The sequence below is a fragment of the Papio anubis genome, chromosome 16 (assembly GCF_008728515.1).
Source record: "Papio anubis isolate 15944 chromosome 16, Panubis1.0, whole genome shotgun sequence".
In the NCBI taxonomy this organism is placed as follows: Eukaryota; Metazoa; Chordata; class Mammalia; order Primates; family Cercopithecidae; genus Papio; species Papio anubis.
The window spans coordinates 14,632,394-14,650,171 of NC_044991.1; the positions used below are offsets into that span (position 1 = coordinate 14,632,394).

At 43.0% G+C, this 17,778-nt stretch overlaps 1 protein-coding gene across 16 annotated transcripts in view; it reads left to right on the forward strand.

Annotated features, from left to right (window-relative positions):
* The first annotated feature begins 230 nt into the window (after window positions 1–230).
* RBFOX2 (RNA binding fox-1 homolog 2) overlaps window positions 231–17,778 on the forward strand; it is a 359,885-nt gene continuing 342,337 nt past the window's right edge. For 15 of the 16 annotated variants that reach the window (XM_009217191.2, XM_017945278.2, XM_017945280.2 and 12 more), the window contains exon 1: window positions 237–522. In XM_009217191.2, coding sequence (XP_009215455.2) covers window positions 337–522 — 186 coding nt within the window. In that variant the 5' untranslated portion in view covers window positions 237–336. Of the gene's footprint in view, window positions 523–17,778 lie in introns of all 16 variants that reach the window. The other variant, XM_009217197.3, reaches the window with a different exon arrangement.

The window sequence follows — 17,778 nt, forward strand, 5'->3', positions numbered from 1 at the left end:
GGCGAGCTCCGGGAGTGCGAGAGGCGGGGCGGCGCGGCGGGCCGGGCCGGGTGTCGCGTGTGCGTGCGGGGGTGCGAGCGAGTGCCCGTCACGACCCGCCAGTGGCCCCGCGCGGACAACCCGGCGGGCGGGCGGGCGAGCGAGCGGCCAGGCGAGGAGCTGCGGGCGCGAGCCGCGGAGGGGCGCGGAGTCCGCGCGCTCGCGCGCACGCACGCACGCACGCGGGGGGCGGGGGCAGGCGCGCGCCCGCCTGTCGCGACAGTCGGGGCCGAGGCCCAGGGGGAGGTGGCCTGTCGCGGGTCGCCCGGCTCCCGGAGGCGAGGGGGGCGCGGGCGGATGGCGGAGGGCGCCCAGCCGCAGCAGCCGCCTCAGCTCGGGCCCGGCGCCGCTGCCCGGGGCATGAAGCGGGAGTCGGAGCTGGAGCTGCCGGTGCCCGGAGCGGGAGGAGACGGAGCCGATCCCGGCCTGAGCAAGCGGCCGCGCACTGAGGAGGCGGCGGCCGACGGTGGCGGCGGGATGCAGGTGACCGCGCGGGACGGGGCGCCCAGTTATTGCGGGGGAGAGGGGGAGTGGCGTGAGGGGCGACCCCGGGCTCCCGGGCTTGGAGAGAGGGAGGGCCTCCGGGGGTCCTGGGTTGGAGGTGGGATGGGGCGACCAGTCGGGGCCTGGTTGGAAGGTGGGGCGAGCTCGGGCTAGGAACGAAGGTTGCAGGACTGATCCTGGTGTGCCCGAGTGGGTCCTGATTCCTGAGGGGCGAGGAGGCACGACGAGTGGATAGGTTTTGGGGGGAAATCGAACGTGGTTGAGATGGATTCCATTTCTTCAAATCCTTCCTTAGTGCCCTGGGGTGGAGTGGAAGCCGGGAAATCCTGGGTTCTCTGGACGGAGTCGAGGAAGAGGGGATCTCGTGGGAAACCTCCCAAGAAGAGGGAGTACCTTTTGGCAGCCCTGGGCACACGCTGGGATGGGGAAGAGAAGTGGCATTTCAAGGAGAGGAGTGAAAAGCAAGAAAACTCCTCGAGAGAGCCCCGAGGGGATGTGGCTGAGATTGTGGGTTAAAACACACAGAGAGTGTGAGAAGTACAGGGAGTTTGGTAATGTTGTGGGGACACGGTGGTGCTCAGTCTCATTAACTTTGTGGAGCATACTAATGAGTCTGAAGGGAGACACCAGACATGTCCCTCCTGTTCTTTGCCAATTGCATTCTACATCTCCAGGACATAAAATAGCTCTTTAATGTCCTGGGCTATTAAAAAAAAAATTTATAGGGCTATTAGAAGACTGGATTCTCAATTCTGGATTCAAAGATAAAAGTGGTTAATTTGGGTAGGGAATGGGAAAGGTATTGATGATGTCAGTTGACTTCATAGTTTTGAGGAAGACCTTGAAACCTTTGTAGGTTTTAGGGTTTGGTCTCTGCCCAGAAAATACTGCTATGAAGTGGTGAGTCTCACCTATCAGCAATTGTGCAGACATGTGCCTAGTTCTCTCAGAGTCATAGGATGCTAGGAGGACTAGACATCTTTTCCAGGGGTTCTTAACCTGGACAGACTAGGAAGATTCTTACTTATAATAGGTGATGTGCACTTTTTGGTGGAGGAGAGTCAATAATTTTCATCTTTGTTTTTTTTGGAGGAGATTCGAGTCCCAGCTTGTTTTAACCACCTTATTTTATAGATGGGGAATCAGAAGTCCAGAGAAGATGAGTGACTTGGGTAAGGCCACCCAGTTAGCTGATAGTAAAACTAGAACCAGAAGCCTGGTCTTCTAATTCCTATTCCTGTGCTGTCTCCATTACACCACTCTTGGAAATCTCTGCAGTGCTAAAAGACTTCCTGTGCTCTGCTCCCTGCTTTTCAAGCCTCTGCCTGACTTCCTGTGTTAGGGACGGAGCTGTACTTAAGCCTAGCGTATTTGTTGTGTGCTTCTTGGTCTCCTTTGCAGAGTTTACCCTGTTACTTGTGTTGATTTAGGTAAAGTGACCCTCTTGGTGTTTATTTTTGAATTCTTTTGTTTTGTTTGCCTGCTTTTATTTTCCATTAGAACTCTGTCAGGTAGAGGGATTGTGAGAAGTAAAAGCTCAGGGCCATGGGAAAAAAGACAGGAATATGGGAGACTGCAGGTGAGGTGAGCTAATATTGGATGGTAAGGAGGGAAGACTGGATGTAGGTGCTGGTGAGCAGGTTCTACTTTGTGTGTGTGTGTGTGTGTGTGTGTGTGTGTATGTCTGTATGTATTCATTTATCATTTCTGTCAATCATAGTTAATAGTGAGACCCCCATCCCTTTCCCTCATTTACTCCTGGGGCCTATTATCTGCTGGTTGCCTTCAAATTGGCTAAAGATAGTGATATTTGGAAATGGAGCAATGTGTAGGGACTTCACAGGGGTGTGCAGAGGAAAGAGTGGTTAGGTCCTTGGGGGTAGCTGAGAACTATCCCTCTGAGAATCCTTTTTTCACTCTGTGTATTTGTGGATGTTCTTTGTTTATTTTCTTTCTATACATTTTTTTTTTTTTTTTTTTTGCTCAGGCTGGAGTGCAATGGCACGATCTCGGCTCACTGCAACCTCCACCTCCACCTCTGGGTTCAAGCGATTCTCCTGCCTCTGCTTTCTGAGTAGATGGGATTACAGGCATGTGCCACCATGCCCAGCTAATTTTTCGTATTTTTAGTAGGGGGGGTTTCACCAGGTTGGCCAGGCTGTTCTTGAACTCTTGACCTCAGGTGGTCCACCCACCTCAGCCTCCCAAAATGTTGGGATTACAGGCGTGAGCCACCACACCCAGCCTTCTATGCATTCTCATTGTTGTAGGTCCATTCCCCTATGTCATACAGGTATTCAGATCATCACTGATTTAGGTCCTGCCTTCAACTAGCTGAGTGCCTGCAGAAATCTTTCATTTTGGGGCCTCTGTTTTCCTTAGCTATAAAATAAAGTATGTGTACAAGATGATTTCCCTCGTGATCTGCCCGCCTCGGCCTCCCAAAGTGCTGGGATTACAGGTGTGAGCCACCACGCCCGGCCGGTTTCTAAGTTACCTTCTAAAAGATATAAGTCCAGTTCACTGTGCTTAAGGTGCATGCAATCTATGTGGGGAAACAAATGGGTGAAAAGTTTTTTTAAAGAAGTGTGAGAGTATTACATGAATATACTTAATGTTTATTCATTGAACTAACATTTATTGAGCAGCTGCTACATCCCAGGCACTGTTTTAACCCTGAGATACAATAGTGAACAACAACGAAAAACCTTTGCTGTCATGGAACTAATATTGAATGGGAAGAGACATGCAATAAATCAACAACTATAATTGTATGGTGATAAAGGCTAAAAGAAAAATGAAGCAGGGAAAGGGAGAGATGGGAAGGGAGAGAATGCAGATGGTTACGGAAGGGCTTTCTGATAGATGGCCTATGAGTGAAGTGAGGGAATGGACCATTCAGATGTTTTTGGAAAGAGGGTTCAGGTAGAGGAGGTGAGGGCGCAGAGGCATTGAGAAAGAATACTGCTTGGTTTGAGAACAGGAGACCAATGTATTAATAGCTGGAGCAGAGTGAGCAGGGACAGGTAGTCTTAGGAGATGATATCAGCGGTTTAGAAGTATCTATAGGCCCTATGTAAATACACACTTTAAAAATCTTAGCTGGGTGCAGTGGCTCACGCCTGTAATCCCAGCACTTTGGGAGGCTGAGGTGGGCGGATTGCCTGAGGTCAGGAGTTCAATACCAGCCTGGCCAACATAGTGGAACCCCTATCTACTAAAAATACAAAAAATCAGCCAAACGTGGTGGCAGGCACCTGTAATCCTAGCTACTAGGGAGGCTGAGGCAGGGGAATCACTTGAACCTGGAGGTGGAGGTTGCAGTGAGCCGAGATCCCGCCATTGCATTCCAGCCTGGGCAACAAGAGTGAAACACTGTCTCAAAAAAAAAAAAAAAAAAAAAATCTTATTGTAGCCAGTGTTTTGGGTATGTGGGCTTGCCTTAAAGTACATGTTTTTTGTTTTTTGTTTTTTTTTTTAAGGTGGAGTCTCACTGTTGCCCAGGCTGGAGTGCAGTGGTGTGATCTCAGCTCACTGCAATCTCTGCCTCCTGGGTTCAAGCAATTCTCGTGCCTCAGCCTCCTGAGTAGCTGGAACTACAGGCATGCGCCACCACATCCCGCTAATTTTTGTATTTATAGTAGAGATGAGATTTCACCATGTTGGCCAGGCTGGTCTCGAAGTCCTGACCTCAGGTAATCCGCCTGCCTTGGCCTCCCAAAGTGCTGAGATTGCAGGCACGAGCCACTGCGCCTGGCCTGTTTTCTTAACACGTTTTCTAGCTCCTTCTGTGAAGCTTTCTCTGACAGCTTAGTTTGCACCATTCAGATCCTACTCTTGCCTCCTGGTATATTGATGCTTAGTTGTGCATCATCTTTTATTGTCCCTTAATTGTTTTATTATTCTTGTTTCACTGCTAAGATTGTAAGCTTCTAAAGGATAGGAACTATATTTCCTTTGTATGTATCCTTTGTAATACCTAACAGTTTTGGGTACTTGGTAAGCGCTCAATGCCTGTTAAATTGAAATTGAAATTTACCTTTTACAGATAGTTAAGGGTTAAGAAAAAATTACGAAATTCCGGAGTAAGGGTATCATCACAGAATTTTCCAGGCACTTTGGATTCACCCCTTTTTATAGAATAAGTTCACTTACTGGAGTCATTCCCAAGGCTACTTACTAAATGGACCTGTAGTGCTAAGCATTAGGTTCCAAAGTTGAATCTTGTTAAGTTGTATCACTAAGCTTTGCAGTAAATCATCTCTTACCAAAATGGAGTTTAGGAAACTCCAGAGAGTCTGTGATGCTTTTATTACAGGCTGGGCAAGGTGGCTCACATCTGTAATCCCAGCACTTTGGGAGGCCAAGGCGGGTGGATCATGAGGTCAGGAGATCGAGACCACCCTGGCTAACACAGTGAAACCCTGTCTCTACTAAAAATACAAGAAAGTAGCCAGGCGTGGTGGCAGATGCCTGTAGTCCCAGCTAGTCGGGAGGCTGAGGCAGGAGAGTGGCGTGAACCTGGGAGCGGAGCTTGCAGTGAGCCGAGATCCGGCCACTGCACTCCAGCCTGGGCGACAGAGCAAGACTCCGTCTCAAAAAAAAAAAAAAAAAAAAAAAAAAAAAAGCGGAAGCTTTTTTTATAATCCTTAGGCTCAGAAGGAACCCTAGGAGAAAGAGAGGAAGGGTCGGTGCTTTCAAAGGCAGTATACAGAAACGTGATGTAAGTGGAAGAAGAGTCGATGCAGCCCTGGAAAGAGTATAGAAATAGAGAAACCTGAACCTTAGAGTAGGAGAGAAGTGACAAACTCAACTGGAAAGTTGATGTACAGTTCGAGAAATGTAGTTAGAGAGAGCACTTGGAAATACTGTACTCAAACTTGGTGGGAAGTTAAATGAGTTACTCGTAGGGCTATTAGAGATTCATTTCACTTTAAGTCTGATATGTATGAAATTTAGGCCCTATAAAACATACTGGGGAATGAATTCTTTTGGTCAGCTTTTCTAGTGAACAATTTGATTCACAAAAATTTTATTTTTGTGCAGTTTTCTAAGAGTTCAGCTGCTGTATAAGGTAAGATATACCTTACTACTTACAGCTTTCAGCAGAATTCTTTATGTCAGTGAAATGTTGATATGGTATAATTATTATATGGCCGAGTAACTGCTTCTCACCATAGAGTCATAAATCCAGTTTAGCCAAGTAGGTTCAGCAGTTATTCCTATTAGCCAGCTGATTCTAGTGGTAAGATGACTTTCTTTCAGGTTTCAGGGAAGGGGTTCCAGATAGCCTGAAGTTGCTTTGTAGATGCTGTATTTATTGAAGTAGTTTATCTTCCTATTTGCTTATTTATGGGTTTATTTCCTCATAAGTGGATGTCTCTTTGTACCCTCATTTGGGTATTTGGTGCTGCAACTAAGCATGGTGCTACCGTTTGAGAAGAGTTATAAAAATGTTGTGCTTTTTTTTTTTTTCTTACAAGTAATTTAATGAACAATATTTCACTGAAATTACTGAATTTTTCATCTCTCCCTGTCCTAGTCTCCTTGGGCTGCCACAGCAAAATACTATAGACTGGGTGGCTTAAACAACAGACATTTATTTCTCACAGTTTTGGAGGCTGGGAAGTCCAAGATCAAGGTGCCAGCAGATTTCGTGTCTGGTGATGACCCACCTCCTGGCTTGTGGATAGCTACCTTCTTGCTGTGTGCTCACATGGCCTTTCCTCAGTGTGTGCTCTTGGGGAGAGAGAGTCAGTGGTCTCTTCCCCTTCTTATAAGGGCGCTCCTTTATTATACAGTTCACACCCTCATGACCCAATCTAAAGCTAATTCTGGAGGTCCTACCTCCAAATACTGTTACACTGGAGTTAGGGCTTCAACATAGAAAATTTGGAGGGACACAGACTTTAAGCCTATAATACTACCAAAGTGGTAAATATTGTAGCTGGAGAAACTGAGGCACAGTCATGTAAAAATTGTTCCTTTTTCCCCCATGTCTCACAAGGAAGTCTGCAAATGTAAAACTGGAAATGTATTTGAGAAGGAGAAAGTCAGATCTGAAATCAGAGTAGAATTATTCTTTGGGGTGACTCAAGAGATTAGCCTGAGTTGAATTTGTCTCCCAACTGCCTCTCATTTTCTAGCTACTCTGTCATTTTTTTTTTCACTATCACACTGACATGTGAACACAACAGAAGCTAACTAGAAATTTAACTTTCATTTTGCTATAAAGCAGACTGGTGCAGACAGGCCTCAAGATTACAGGACTGCTGAGAAAGAAATTGAGTTATACTACTTTGTATAAACAAGAATGTTGCTAGTGAATCTCTAGTTTAACATCTCTCCGGCCTTCAGTTTGATGTCAGGCTTTAATAATTTGTAGAAAAAGACAGTCATTTTAGTAAGCAGATTTCTTTCAATTTTTGTTGATATACATTTGTAAAGCATACTAAACATCTTTATTCTGGGGCGAATGTGCACTTCCTTCAAAGACAGGAGGGAAGAACCGCAGACATGATTGGAAGGAAATGGCAGTAATTGGAGCATGAGCAGACAGATGGAGTGAGGGATGGTGAGCGCATTTGGTGTTTTAGGTGGCCCCTAGGAGTATTGAGTTTCCTATTCTTCTCCTCTACGACCCCAATACAAGCAGGCAGCTTCCAAGGCTAAGGTTTCATTATCTAATCCATCACAGATCAGCTTGAATAAACCCATTGGCTGATGCTGATCTGGTTAGGAAAGTAGTGCAAAGCTGCTTGAGCCAGGATTGGGACAAATCGGATCAGAACTGCCATGTGAATCCTGGACGCATTTCTGTAATTTGGGTGGGCAAAGTAGTTTGGGAAGTCATTTACTCAAGAGAGTGAGCAGTCAGCCATGAGTTTTTTCAAATCTTGTCTTAGGGGCTCTGAGGGGAAAGTGTGTGGAGGATTTGATACATTTCTCTGGAGGATAGCCAGATTGCTTTGATTATTTGAGTCTGAACACTTTTTGGTCACTAATGCTCAGAAGTGACTTTTTTTTGGTAACATTTGGAGATTCCAGTCGTGATCGTTTAATTGTGAGTGATCCCTTAATCTGAGACTGTAAGATATATGTCCCTTCTCTGTTTTAATTTTATTTTTTATTATACTTTAAGTTCTAGGATACATGTGCACAATGTGCAGGTTTGTTACATATGTATACATGTGCCATATTGGTGTGCTGCACCTGTTAACTTGTCATTTACATTAGATATATCTCCTAATGCTATCCCTCCCCCAACCCCACGACAGGCCCCTGTGTGTGATGTTCCCCACCCTGTGTCCAAGTGTTCTCATTGTTCAATTCCCACCTATGAGTGAGAACATGTGGTGTTTGCGTTTTCGTCCTTGTGATAGTTTGCACAGAAAGATGGTTTCCAGCTTCATCCATGTCCCTACAAAGGACATGAACTCATCCTTTTTTATGGCTGCATAGTATTCCATGGTGTATATGTGCCATATTTTCTTAATCCAGTCTATCATTGATGGACATTTGGGTTGGTTCCAAGTCTTTGCTATTGTCAATAGTGCCACAGTAAACATATGTGTGCATATGTCTTTATAGCAGCATGATTTATAATCCTTTGGGTGTATACCCAGTAATGGGATGGCTGGGTCAAATAGTATTTCTAGTTCTAGATACTTGAGGAATCGCCACACTGTCTTCTACAATGGTTGAACTAGTTTACAGTCCCACTAACAGTGTAAAAGTGTACCTGTTTCTCCACATCCTCTCCAGCACCTGTTGTTTCCAGACTTTTTAATGATTGCCATTCTAACTGGTGTGAGATGGTATCTCATTGTGGTTTTGATTTGCATTTCTCTGATGGCCAGTGATGATGAGCATTTTTTCATGTGTCTGTTGGCTACATAGAGTCTTCTTTTGAGAAGTGTCTGTTCCTATCCTTTGCCCACTTTTTGGTAGGGTTGTTTGATTTTTTCTTGCAACTTTGTTTAAGTTCTTTGTAGATTCTGGATATTAGCCCTTTGTCAGATGGGTAGATTGTAAAAATTTTCTCCCATTCTGTAGGTTGCCTGTTCACTCTGATGGTAGTTTCTTTTGCTGTGCAGAAGCTCTTTAGTTTAATTAGATCCTATTTGTCTATTTTGGCTTTTGTTGCCATTGCTTTTGGTGTTTTAGTCATGAAGTCCTTGCCCATGCCTATGTACTGAATGGTATTGCCTAGGTTTTCTTCTAGGGTTTTTATGGTTTTAGATCTAACATTTAAGTCTTTAATCCATCTTGAATTAATTTTTCTGTAAGGTGTAAGAAAGGGATCCAGTTTCAGCTTTCTACATATGGCTAGCCAGTTTTCCCAGCACCATTTATTAAATAGGGAATCCTTTCCCTATTTTTTGTTTTTGTCAGGTTTGTCAAAGATCAGATGGTTGTAGATGTGTGGTGGTATTTCTGAGGGCTCTGTTCTGTTCCATTGGTCTATATCTCTGTTTTGGTACCAGTACCATGCTGTTTTGGTTACTGTAGCCTTGTAGTATAGTTTGAAGTCAGGTAGCATGATGCCTCTAGCTTTGTTCTTTTGGCTTAGGATTATCTTGGCAATGCGGGCTCTTTTTTGTTTCCATGTGAACTTTACAGTAGTTTTTTCCAATTCTGTGAAGAAAGTCATTGGTAGCTTGATGGAGATGGCTTTGAATCTATAAATCACCTTGGGCAGTATGGCCATTTTCATGATATTGATTCTTCCTATCCATGAATCTCTTCTCTGTTTTTAACGGTGAGATATTTTTATTACCAATCTTAATATGTAATCATATTTGTTATACATATATATTTGAAATATGGTGTAGTAAGGAAGCACCATTTAGAGCTTCTTATATTGGGATTCGAATCCTGGCTTCTCCATTTACCAAGTGAATGAGCTATTCAGCATCTCTGAGCTCCTGCTCCCACATCTGTGAACTGGGAGAATTAACATATACTCTTATAAACCACTCTAATGAGAACTGGGATTCTTTAAAGTGCCTATCAAGGAACCCAGCACTACATGTTTATTTCTTGCTTTCCTTATATCCTGCTATGCAGCACTAACTTCCTGCTTACTGTTTAATCTGCATGGAGTGGCTAACGTGCTTCTGATTGATTAAGTGCCAGAGTTGGTAACTACTAGAGATGAGCAGTGTGTTAAAGGGGAAACCTCATTTGCTCATCATCCAGGGTGGAGGAGCGGAATGAACCTGGTCATTGTGGTCTCTCTTGTCAGAGGAAGGGGAGACAATTCTTTGCTAAGGAGTAAAAGGACCACTGCCGGTATCACAGTGTCTGCAGTGGGGACATGGATTTCCTAGAACCCGTGGGATCTCTGCTAGGAGGGTGGGTGACAGATTCACTGGCTGTTTTAGTGGTACTTAGAATGCAGGAACAGTGAAAATACTGTGTTTCAAATTTCATAAGTTTTGTTAAATATGTTGGTTCAAACGTGGCACTTTTTGTTGTCATTTTGTCTATGGAAATTGAGCTGGGATGCCTTTGTGTTGTCTCTTGTGGTCCCTTTTCAGTTTCTTCAAACCGGCTCTCCAGACTGCTGACACAGTGATCTATCTAAAAGAGCCAATCTGGCCAGGTGCGATGGCTCACGCCTGTAATCCCAGCACTTTGGGAGGCCGAGGCGGGCAGATGACTTGAGGTCAGAAGTTCGAGACCAGCCTGGCCAACATGGTGAAACCCCCATCTCTACTAAAAATACAAAAATTAGCTGGGCATGGTGGCGCATGCTGTAATCCTAGCAATTTGGGAGGCTGAGGCAGGAGAATTGTTTGAACCCAGGAGGTGGAGGGTGCAGTGAGCGATCGCACCAAGGCACTTCAGCCTGGATTACAGAGTGAGACTCTGTCTCAGAAATAAAATAAAAGAGCCAATTTGTTACTTCTCACTTAAAATCTTTTGAAAGCTTGTGTTTGATTTTAGGATTGTCTATTATCTTGTTTGGCCTGACTTCTGTGTAACTTTCAAGCTCCGTCTCTTTCTACACTCCACCTCCAAGTCCATGTCCAGTAGCTTATGGTTTTCTGAGCATATGGTGCCACCCAGCTAATGAATACCTCTGTGCTTTTATTCCTTTTCCTTCTACTCAAAGTTCCTGTTTCATCTCTTCTACCCCCACATTTGTAAGGCTCAATCTTTAATAATGAGTTTGGATATTGATTCCTCCTGGATGCCTTTTGTGACTATTCCCATGTCTCCCACACTCCTGCACTCCTGCTGTCTTCCAAGACATCATGTCTATAGCTCTGTTAAAGGACTTTTTAGATTAATACCTGATTGGATATCTGCCCCACCACGCTTACCCAGACTGTGAGATCTTTAGGAGTCTGTAGGATTTAGCACCATGCCTGGGCCCAAGTAGTCAAGAAGCTGTCCATTTTTGTTAAATTGAACTTTGTCTTCCTGCTTCTCAGTTGGGGTCTGCAGATGGCTTTAATTGTTTATCCAGATTTTCCCTGGGGGGTCTGGCGGTTGGTCTGCTTTCCATCCTCTGTGAAGACGGCATGTTGTGTGATATGTGGATGTTACCTGATCTTTTCATTGATATCAGGGTTAAAGGTGAGAGAGGGGGCTCTGAAAACAGAAGCTGGGGTAGAATTTAACTGCTGAATGTGTTGGGTAGGCATGGCAACCTGATATTTAGTTTCCTGTGTTCAGATATTAATTGAGTGCACGTGTGTATGTGTAAAAAGCTCCTTTGTGATAGTGTGGTTAAGGAGAAAAGAGGAACCACACAAGTGAGAGGGGCAATTAGAGCCAACCTGTTCCAGTTCACTGGAGCAGGCTGTTGATTTACCTTTTTACAGTGCTGCTGCAGGATTCTGGAGTGTAGCAGTTCACATGCATTACCACCATTTGGGGTGAGAACTATTGGATCAACTGGAGGCCTTAACCTTTCCCTTCTCAACCAGTGAATTTCGTCAGATACTATAGCTTTATTTTTTATTTTTTTTTGAGATGGAGTTTTTGCTCTTGGCACCCGGGCTGGAGTGCAGTGGCATGATCTCGGCTCACTGCAACCTCTGCCTCCCGGGTTCAAACGATTCTCCTGCTTCAGCCTCCCTAGTAGCTGGAATTACAGGCACCCGCCACCAAGCCCAGCTAATTTTTGTGTTTTTAGTAGAGATAGGGTTTCACCATGTTGGCCAGGCTGGTCTCGAACTCCTGATCTCATGATCCGCCTGCCTCGGCTTCCAAAGTGTTGGGATTACAGGCGTGAGCCACGTGCCTGGCACTATAGCTTGTTTTTATGGATCTGGGGAAAATACCAAGCGGAGACCCTTCACAATACATGGTATTTTTCACATCACTCTTATTGGATATGTTTGAAAATAAGGAAGTTTGATATTGTTTCTTTAAATCTCAGCTTTGGCGAGAGATTCATAGAAGTATTTTGTAAGAATTCTCTCTGGCTGTTGTTCTCCCCTCCCACTTCACTTTCAGCTTCTGGTTTGGGGTCCTGTATAATCCTTGCCTGTTCCAGCCAGTTTAGTAGGGGACCTTTAGCTGCAAATGATTATACTTCATAGTGCCTCTGGCCTTTTCTGGTCTCAGTGAATAAAGAGAATTCTGAGAAGGGAATGAGAGAGAGCAGCCTGTAATATATCACTTCCTTCTGATGAGTCCTGCACTTACGTGGCATCTAGAAATTTCTGCCAAAAATTCAAGGCACAGGACACATGATAAATACCACTTATGAAGTAGACAACATTCTTGAATTGTCAAATGATAATGATTGAATAACTGCTTAAAAACCTGTTTTCCCAAGGGTGGAAAACAGCCTTTGAGGTTTAGACTTCCACATGGGTGTGTTCAACCATAAGATGTGGGTTTTCTCAGGGACTTAGGTCCCCAGATAACACCTTGGTATGTGGGATTTTTCCCATGTATAGTCTGGTTCCTTGGTTTCTCCTTTGTTGAAGAAGAGAGATTTTGCACAGGGTATTGGATATTTTATTCCAGGCATGTGGTTTTTGAGGAGGCATACTGTTTATGTATTTATTTATTTTTTCTGGCTGCATTGATTTTGCCAGATTCTAATTGGAAATACCACAAGCAAAGCGTGATTTATCATGAGGGATGGGTGGTGTGGCTGTGGAACTCTCCTAGCTCTGGGGATTGGGGTGGAGGCAGAAGCTACGTGAGTAAAACTAGAGGAACTACAGACAGGGTGTAGTTCTGGGGAGACTGGGGGTGTCTGAATGTGGCCTGCAGCAATTGCTTGAGTTGAAATACTCTTGGACAGAGGCTCATAGGAATTTTTTTCAATTGCTTTTTTTTTTTTAAATGAGCTTTTTCCCGTACAAATTGGCAGTTGTTTGAAGGAGTGGGCCTTAATTTTTGCCAGCCAGAGTGATTTTCAAAGCAGATCTATATGGATTTCACTTAGGGGTTACTTTCAGGGGTATGTGGCTTGTTCTGAGACAGGAGGATGTTGGTTCCATTTTCCTGGAAGTTGTTGGGACTCCTGGATGGCCCTGCTCTATTTGTCTTGGGCCATTAGGCAAGTGGAAAAGCAACTTGCATAGTTAGCCCTGTTGCGTGGAGTTTAGTTTCATAATTCATCCTCTTGGGGATTTTTATACAGTCACACTTTCAGCCTAGTTTGTTTTCTCCTTTTTTCTTTTCCTTCTTCAGTTCAGTGGTCCACAAAAATTCTTGGGAGGGTGGGTAATAATTTCGGGTAAAAGGCAGGAATTGTAGATCTTTTTTTAGCCACCTACCGCCATTAAATTTCTCCTTATTCAGCTTCTCCTTCACCTGCAAAAGCATCTGCAAATGAGGTTGCTGTCCCCTAATCAGACTGGCTTGTCCCCTAATCAGTCTGAATATGTGGCTTTGACAGCTTTCACCTGCTGTTTCTTAGTTTCTAGGGGGTAAGATAGTAGGAATGTGTGATTTCAAAGTGAAAACTGGCAAAATTGAAAGATGTTTTGTGGTGGCTCCCAATATCCACAAAGCTTAACCCATTGGTTTGCTCCTCATATACAAGCTTCCAGGAACATGGTCACTGTTAGTGGCTGGCACAGTGGGTTTGAGGACTTTGTTGGAACTTCTGGAAGTCTGCCCTTTGGCAAAGCTTACAGGGAGTTGGTAGTACTTGTCCTGAAAGTCTGACCCTGGTCTTATGCTATGCACACCTCGTTTAAAAGAATGCAGTGTAGTGCTATACAGCTATTGCTTAAGCAGTTTGTTTCATATATGTCTGTATTTGTTATATACTTAAGATTTTACTATGTGTTTTGTGTTATATTTGAACTAGAAGTCCTAGTCTCATTCATGGTTCTTATTAAGCTGATAATAAATTGGCAAATTTTGATATCATCCAAGACTTTGAGGTAATGCTAGTCATACTCAAAAGGTCTGTATTTGGATTTATAAACTAATTTTTCTGTTAGCTAACTCTTCTCCATTCCCAGCTGCTGTTTGTTACTCATTATAGACATCTTCTGTCGCTCTACTTTGTTAAAAATCTTTAGCTGCTTGTTGTGATACTGAATAGATCTTTTTGCAGCAGCATTTTAGCTCTGAGCTGGCTGTTTTACAGTGTTGGAGATCAGTTGGTTAACTTTGGCATTTCCTACCTTCAGACTTAAGCATTAAAGTGTGCTAAGTGCATGTAGTAGCCCTTCAGAGAGGCGCTTATCAGGGACTCCTAGTGATTTTTGTCAGCTGTATAAAAATGCTATGATTAATAGATAACCCATATCCGTGTGTGCATGCACAATTTTCCTTTTTGCTTACTCTGCATTTCTCTCTCTAGGAGTAGTTTGAAATAAGTGTTACTCTGTAGGCTTTGCTTTTCAATCCTGGGAAGCCTATTTTAAGAATCCCTTATTTGACTTTCTTCAGTTTGGTGTAGGTATCATTTACCCCTTTTGGATTTTAGCTTTACTGTGAGTAATTTTTGCAATGTTAGAGGCAAGTAGTAAATGCTTTGGTTTAACAGTATCCCAGCGCTTAAAGAAACCTAAAAAATTTGACTGATCCAGCATTCTGTTTTAAGTTAGGAAATTAAATAATTTTATTTAATTATAAATAAAGCTGTATTGTATTGATTGCTGTTTGAGAAATGATACTAGGTATCATTCTGCCCATGCCCCAGCCTCCCACCAAAAAAAGTTAAATAACTTTGGACATTAGAATTAAATACATTAAAAAAAAAATCTATCACACTACACTTTTCATAAGCAGATGTTGTGATGCTGAGCTATTGTGTAGCATTTTCCAAACCAGGATTTACGCGCAGGATCCCTACCTGTAAGTTAATTCCTAACTCTAAATTCATAAATATATCTGTAGTGAAATGTCTTCCTCTCATTTCTGCTTCCTATTTGTCCCTATTCCCTTTACCAAACAAGTAACCACTGTTACTAATTTGTGCGTTATCCCTCCTCCTCTCTTTTTGACACAAACACTAGCAAACTCTGTATTTTTTGCTCCTTGCTTTTTTCAATTTACTGTATCAGAGGCTAATTTTTCAAATGTAATAGGGTCTATTAAAGTTTTCATTAGTGGTTTCTCTCTCTCTCTCTCTCTGTGTGTGTGTGATGCTTAGTGAAGGTTTTACCACTCTGAGATTATAAAGAAAATAGAATGGCCTTGCAGACAGACAAACCTGAGGTGGTGTACCAGCATTTCCACTTCACAGCTGTGGGATCATGGTTAAGTGACTTAACCTATCTAAATCTCAGCTTTCTTTGTAAAATACGTTATAGGATTAGTGTAAGAATTAAAAAGAGATACTGTATGTAATGTGTTTAGTTCAGGGCCTGACACGTAGTAGGTATTCTATTATGTAATAGCCATTTTTATCATTATTACTCAGTCCTATTTTCTTATTCTTGTCCTCAAGTGCTTTTGGAATTCTTCCTTCAAGGCAGGAACAATCTTTTTCTTTTAGAGGGTCTAACTCTGTCACCCAGGCTGGAGTACAGTGATGCTATCATAGCTCACTGCAACCTTGAACTCCTGGGCTCAAGTGGTCCTCTACTTCAGCCTCCTGAGTAGCTGAGACCATAGGCATGTGCCACCATGCCCAACTAAGTAAAAATCTCAACTCTTGTAGCCTTGTGCCCAGGATATAATATAATAAGAACTGAGTAGACCGGGCTTAGTGGTTCACGCCTGTAATCCCAGCATTTTGGGAGGCCGAGGCGGGCAAATTACAAGGTCAGGAGTTCGAGACCAGCCTGGCCAACAGGGTGAAACCTCGTCTCTACTAAAGATAAAAAAAATTAGCTGGGCATAGTGGCGGGCACCTGTAATCCCAGCTATTTGGGCGGCTGAGGCAGAAGAATCGCTTGAATTCGGGAGGTGGAGGTTGCAGTGAGCCAAGATCGTGCCACTGCACTCCAGTCCAGGTGACAGAGTGAGACTCTGTCTCAAAACAACAACAACAACAGCAAAAGAACTGATAAATGTTTGTTGAAAAAGATAGATCAGCCCTTATGTGATCTACTTTTTAAAATCTTAATAATTTGTGTTGTTTTTTCTATAGTCACCCTCCAGATTTGAAGCATGGTGACTAAAATTGCACGTAATACTCAACAATTACATTTATGTTATTATTATTTTTAAGAGATATTCTCAGTCAGTCACTCAGGCTGGAATGCAGTGGTGGAATCAGAGCTCACTGCAGCCTTGAACTCCTCAAGTGATTCTCCCACCTCCGCCTTCCAAGTAGCTGCACCCAGCTTCTGTGTTATGTTTTACAGTTTATAAAATGCTTTTGTGCAGGCTCTTATTTATTCTCTTCAACAACCCTGAAAGATAGTTGATGATTCTTCCCATGTTTCAGCTGAAAATATACCTCTCTAAGCCTCAAGACTAGCAAGTGGCAAAGCTGATGCTTTTACCCAGATCTTGTGGCTCTTTATCCAGTGCCGTTTCATGGCCCTTAAGACTGAAAGGGTATGACTGATGAGTGAAAGGAATTTCATTGTTTTGTCATGCCATATATTTGATATTGAAAACATTTTACCTGTTACCTGACAGCTGATTCACGTAGAACTGGGATAGTTGGTTGTGGTATGCATGATAGTTTGTCGTTGTTTTTTGGCTTTTTTTTTCATCTCAGAGTTATTCCATCTCTAATTTTGTTGATTGAACAATAGATCAACAACGGATCAATCAGTGGATTGATAATGGTGGGTAGTATAAAATCATCAGAGCTGAAGGCATCTAGAAATTATCTGTAACAGCCCTCTGCTTTAGTCATGGAAAATAGTCAGTATACTCATTTTTATGGACAACATATCTTAGGCTCAGAGAGAGAATGTGACAGCAAACAATAAACTCAGACTTTGCCTGTAAGGCTCAGTAGAACCTTTCATTTCTTAGTCTTTTTATTTCTTGGTGCGATTTTTCTGAGAGTTTCTTGTATGGAGTATTTTCTTCTTCCTTTTACATTTTCTTAATGCATATATATTCACATGGTTAATGATTCAAAATATACAAAAGGTAGAAGAGTCAAAAATCTCCCCCTCTCCTAGCTGCCTATTTTATCTTTTTGGAAGTAACTAGTATTGTTAGTTATCTGGGTATCCTTCCAGAGATAGTGCCTACATAATATTTATTTTAAAAACTCCATTGACAACATTAGTATGCATACTATTCTGCACTTTGCTTTGCTTTTCTATTTGGAAATTATTTCATATCAGTTTGTAGATTTTTTTTTTTTTCTATTTGTTAGCTTTCTGGACTTAAGATTCTTCTGGCCTACTGAGAGAACCGTGTCCAAATGTACCTGGTAAAGATGACTGATTAGTGCAGGACCTCATATAGTATGATTCTGCATTTTAATGGAATCGTGAAATCCCAGGATCGGAGACCTAATCTACATTTCTGTTCTTTCACATGAATACCCTACAGATACCTGATGGTGCTACCTTTTGGAGATGTCTGAGTGAAAGGTGTCCTCGTCTCTCCATGTGTCCCAGTCAGCTGCCCCTGGTCTTTTTCGCACTGGTAGGGCACATTGTGGGTCAGCTATCGTATATGTCATTGAGTTAGTAATTATATTCAAGATCTGCCGTGAGTCATTGCACATGGAATCTAACTGCAGTGTGAGTTTTATTCATGATGACATCTTGTATACCAGATGTTTCCCAGATGCCTAGGTTTATCCTGATTGAGTGTCACTGTTGTCAGGATGCTGTTCAGTGAACCAAGTTTTGTGCTGAATTGTGAGAAAGGAAGGTTTAG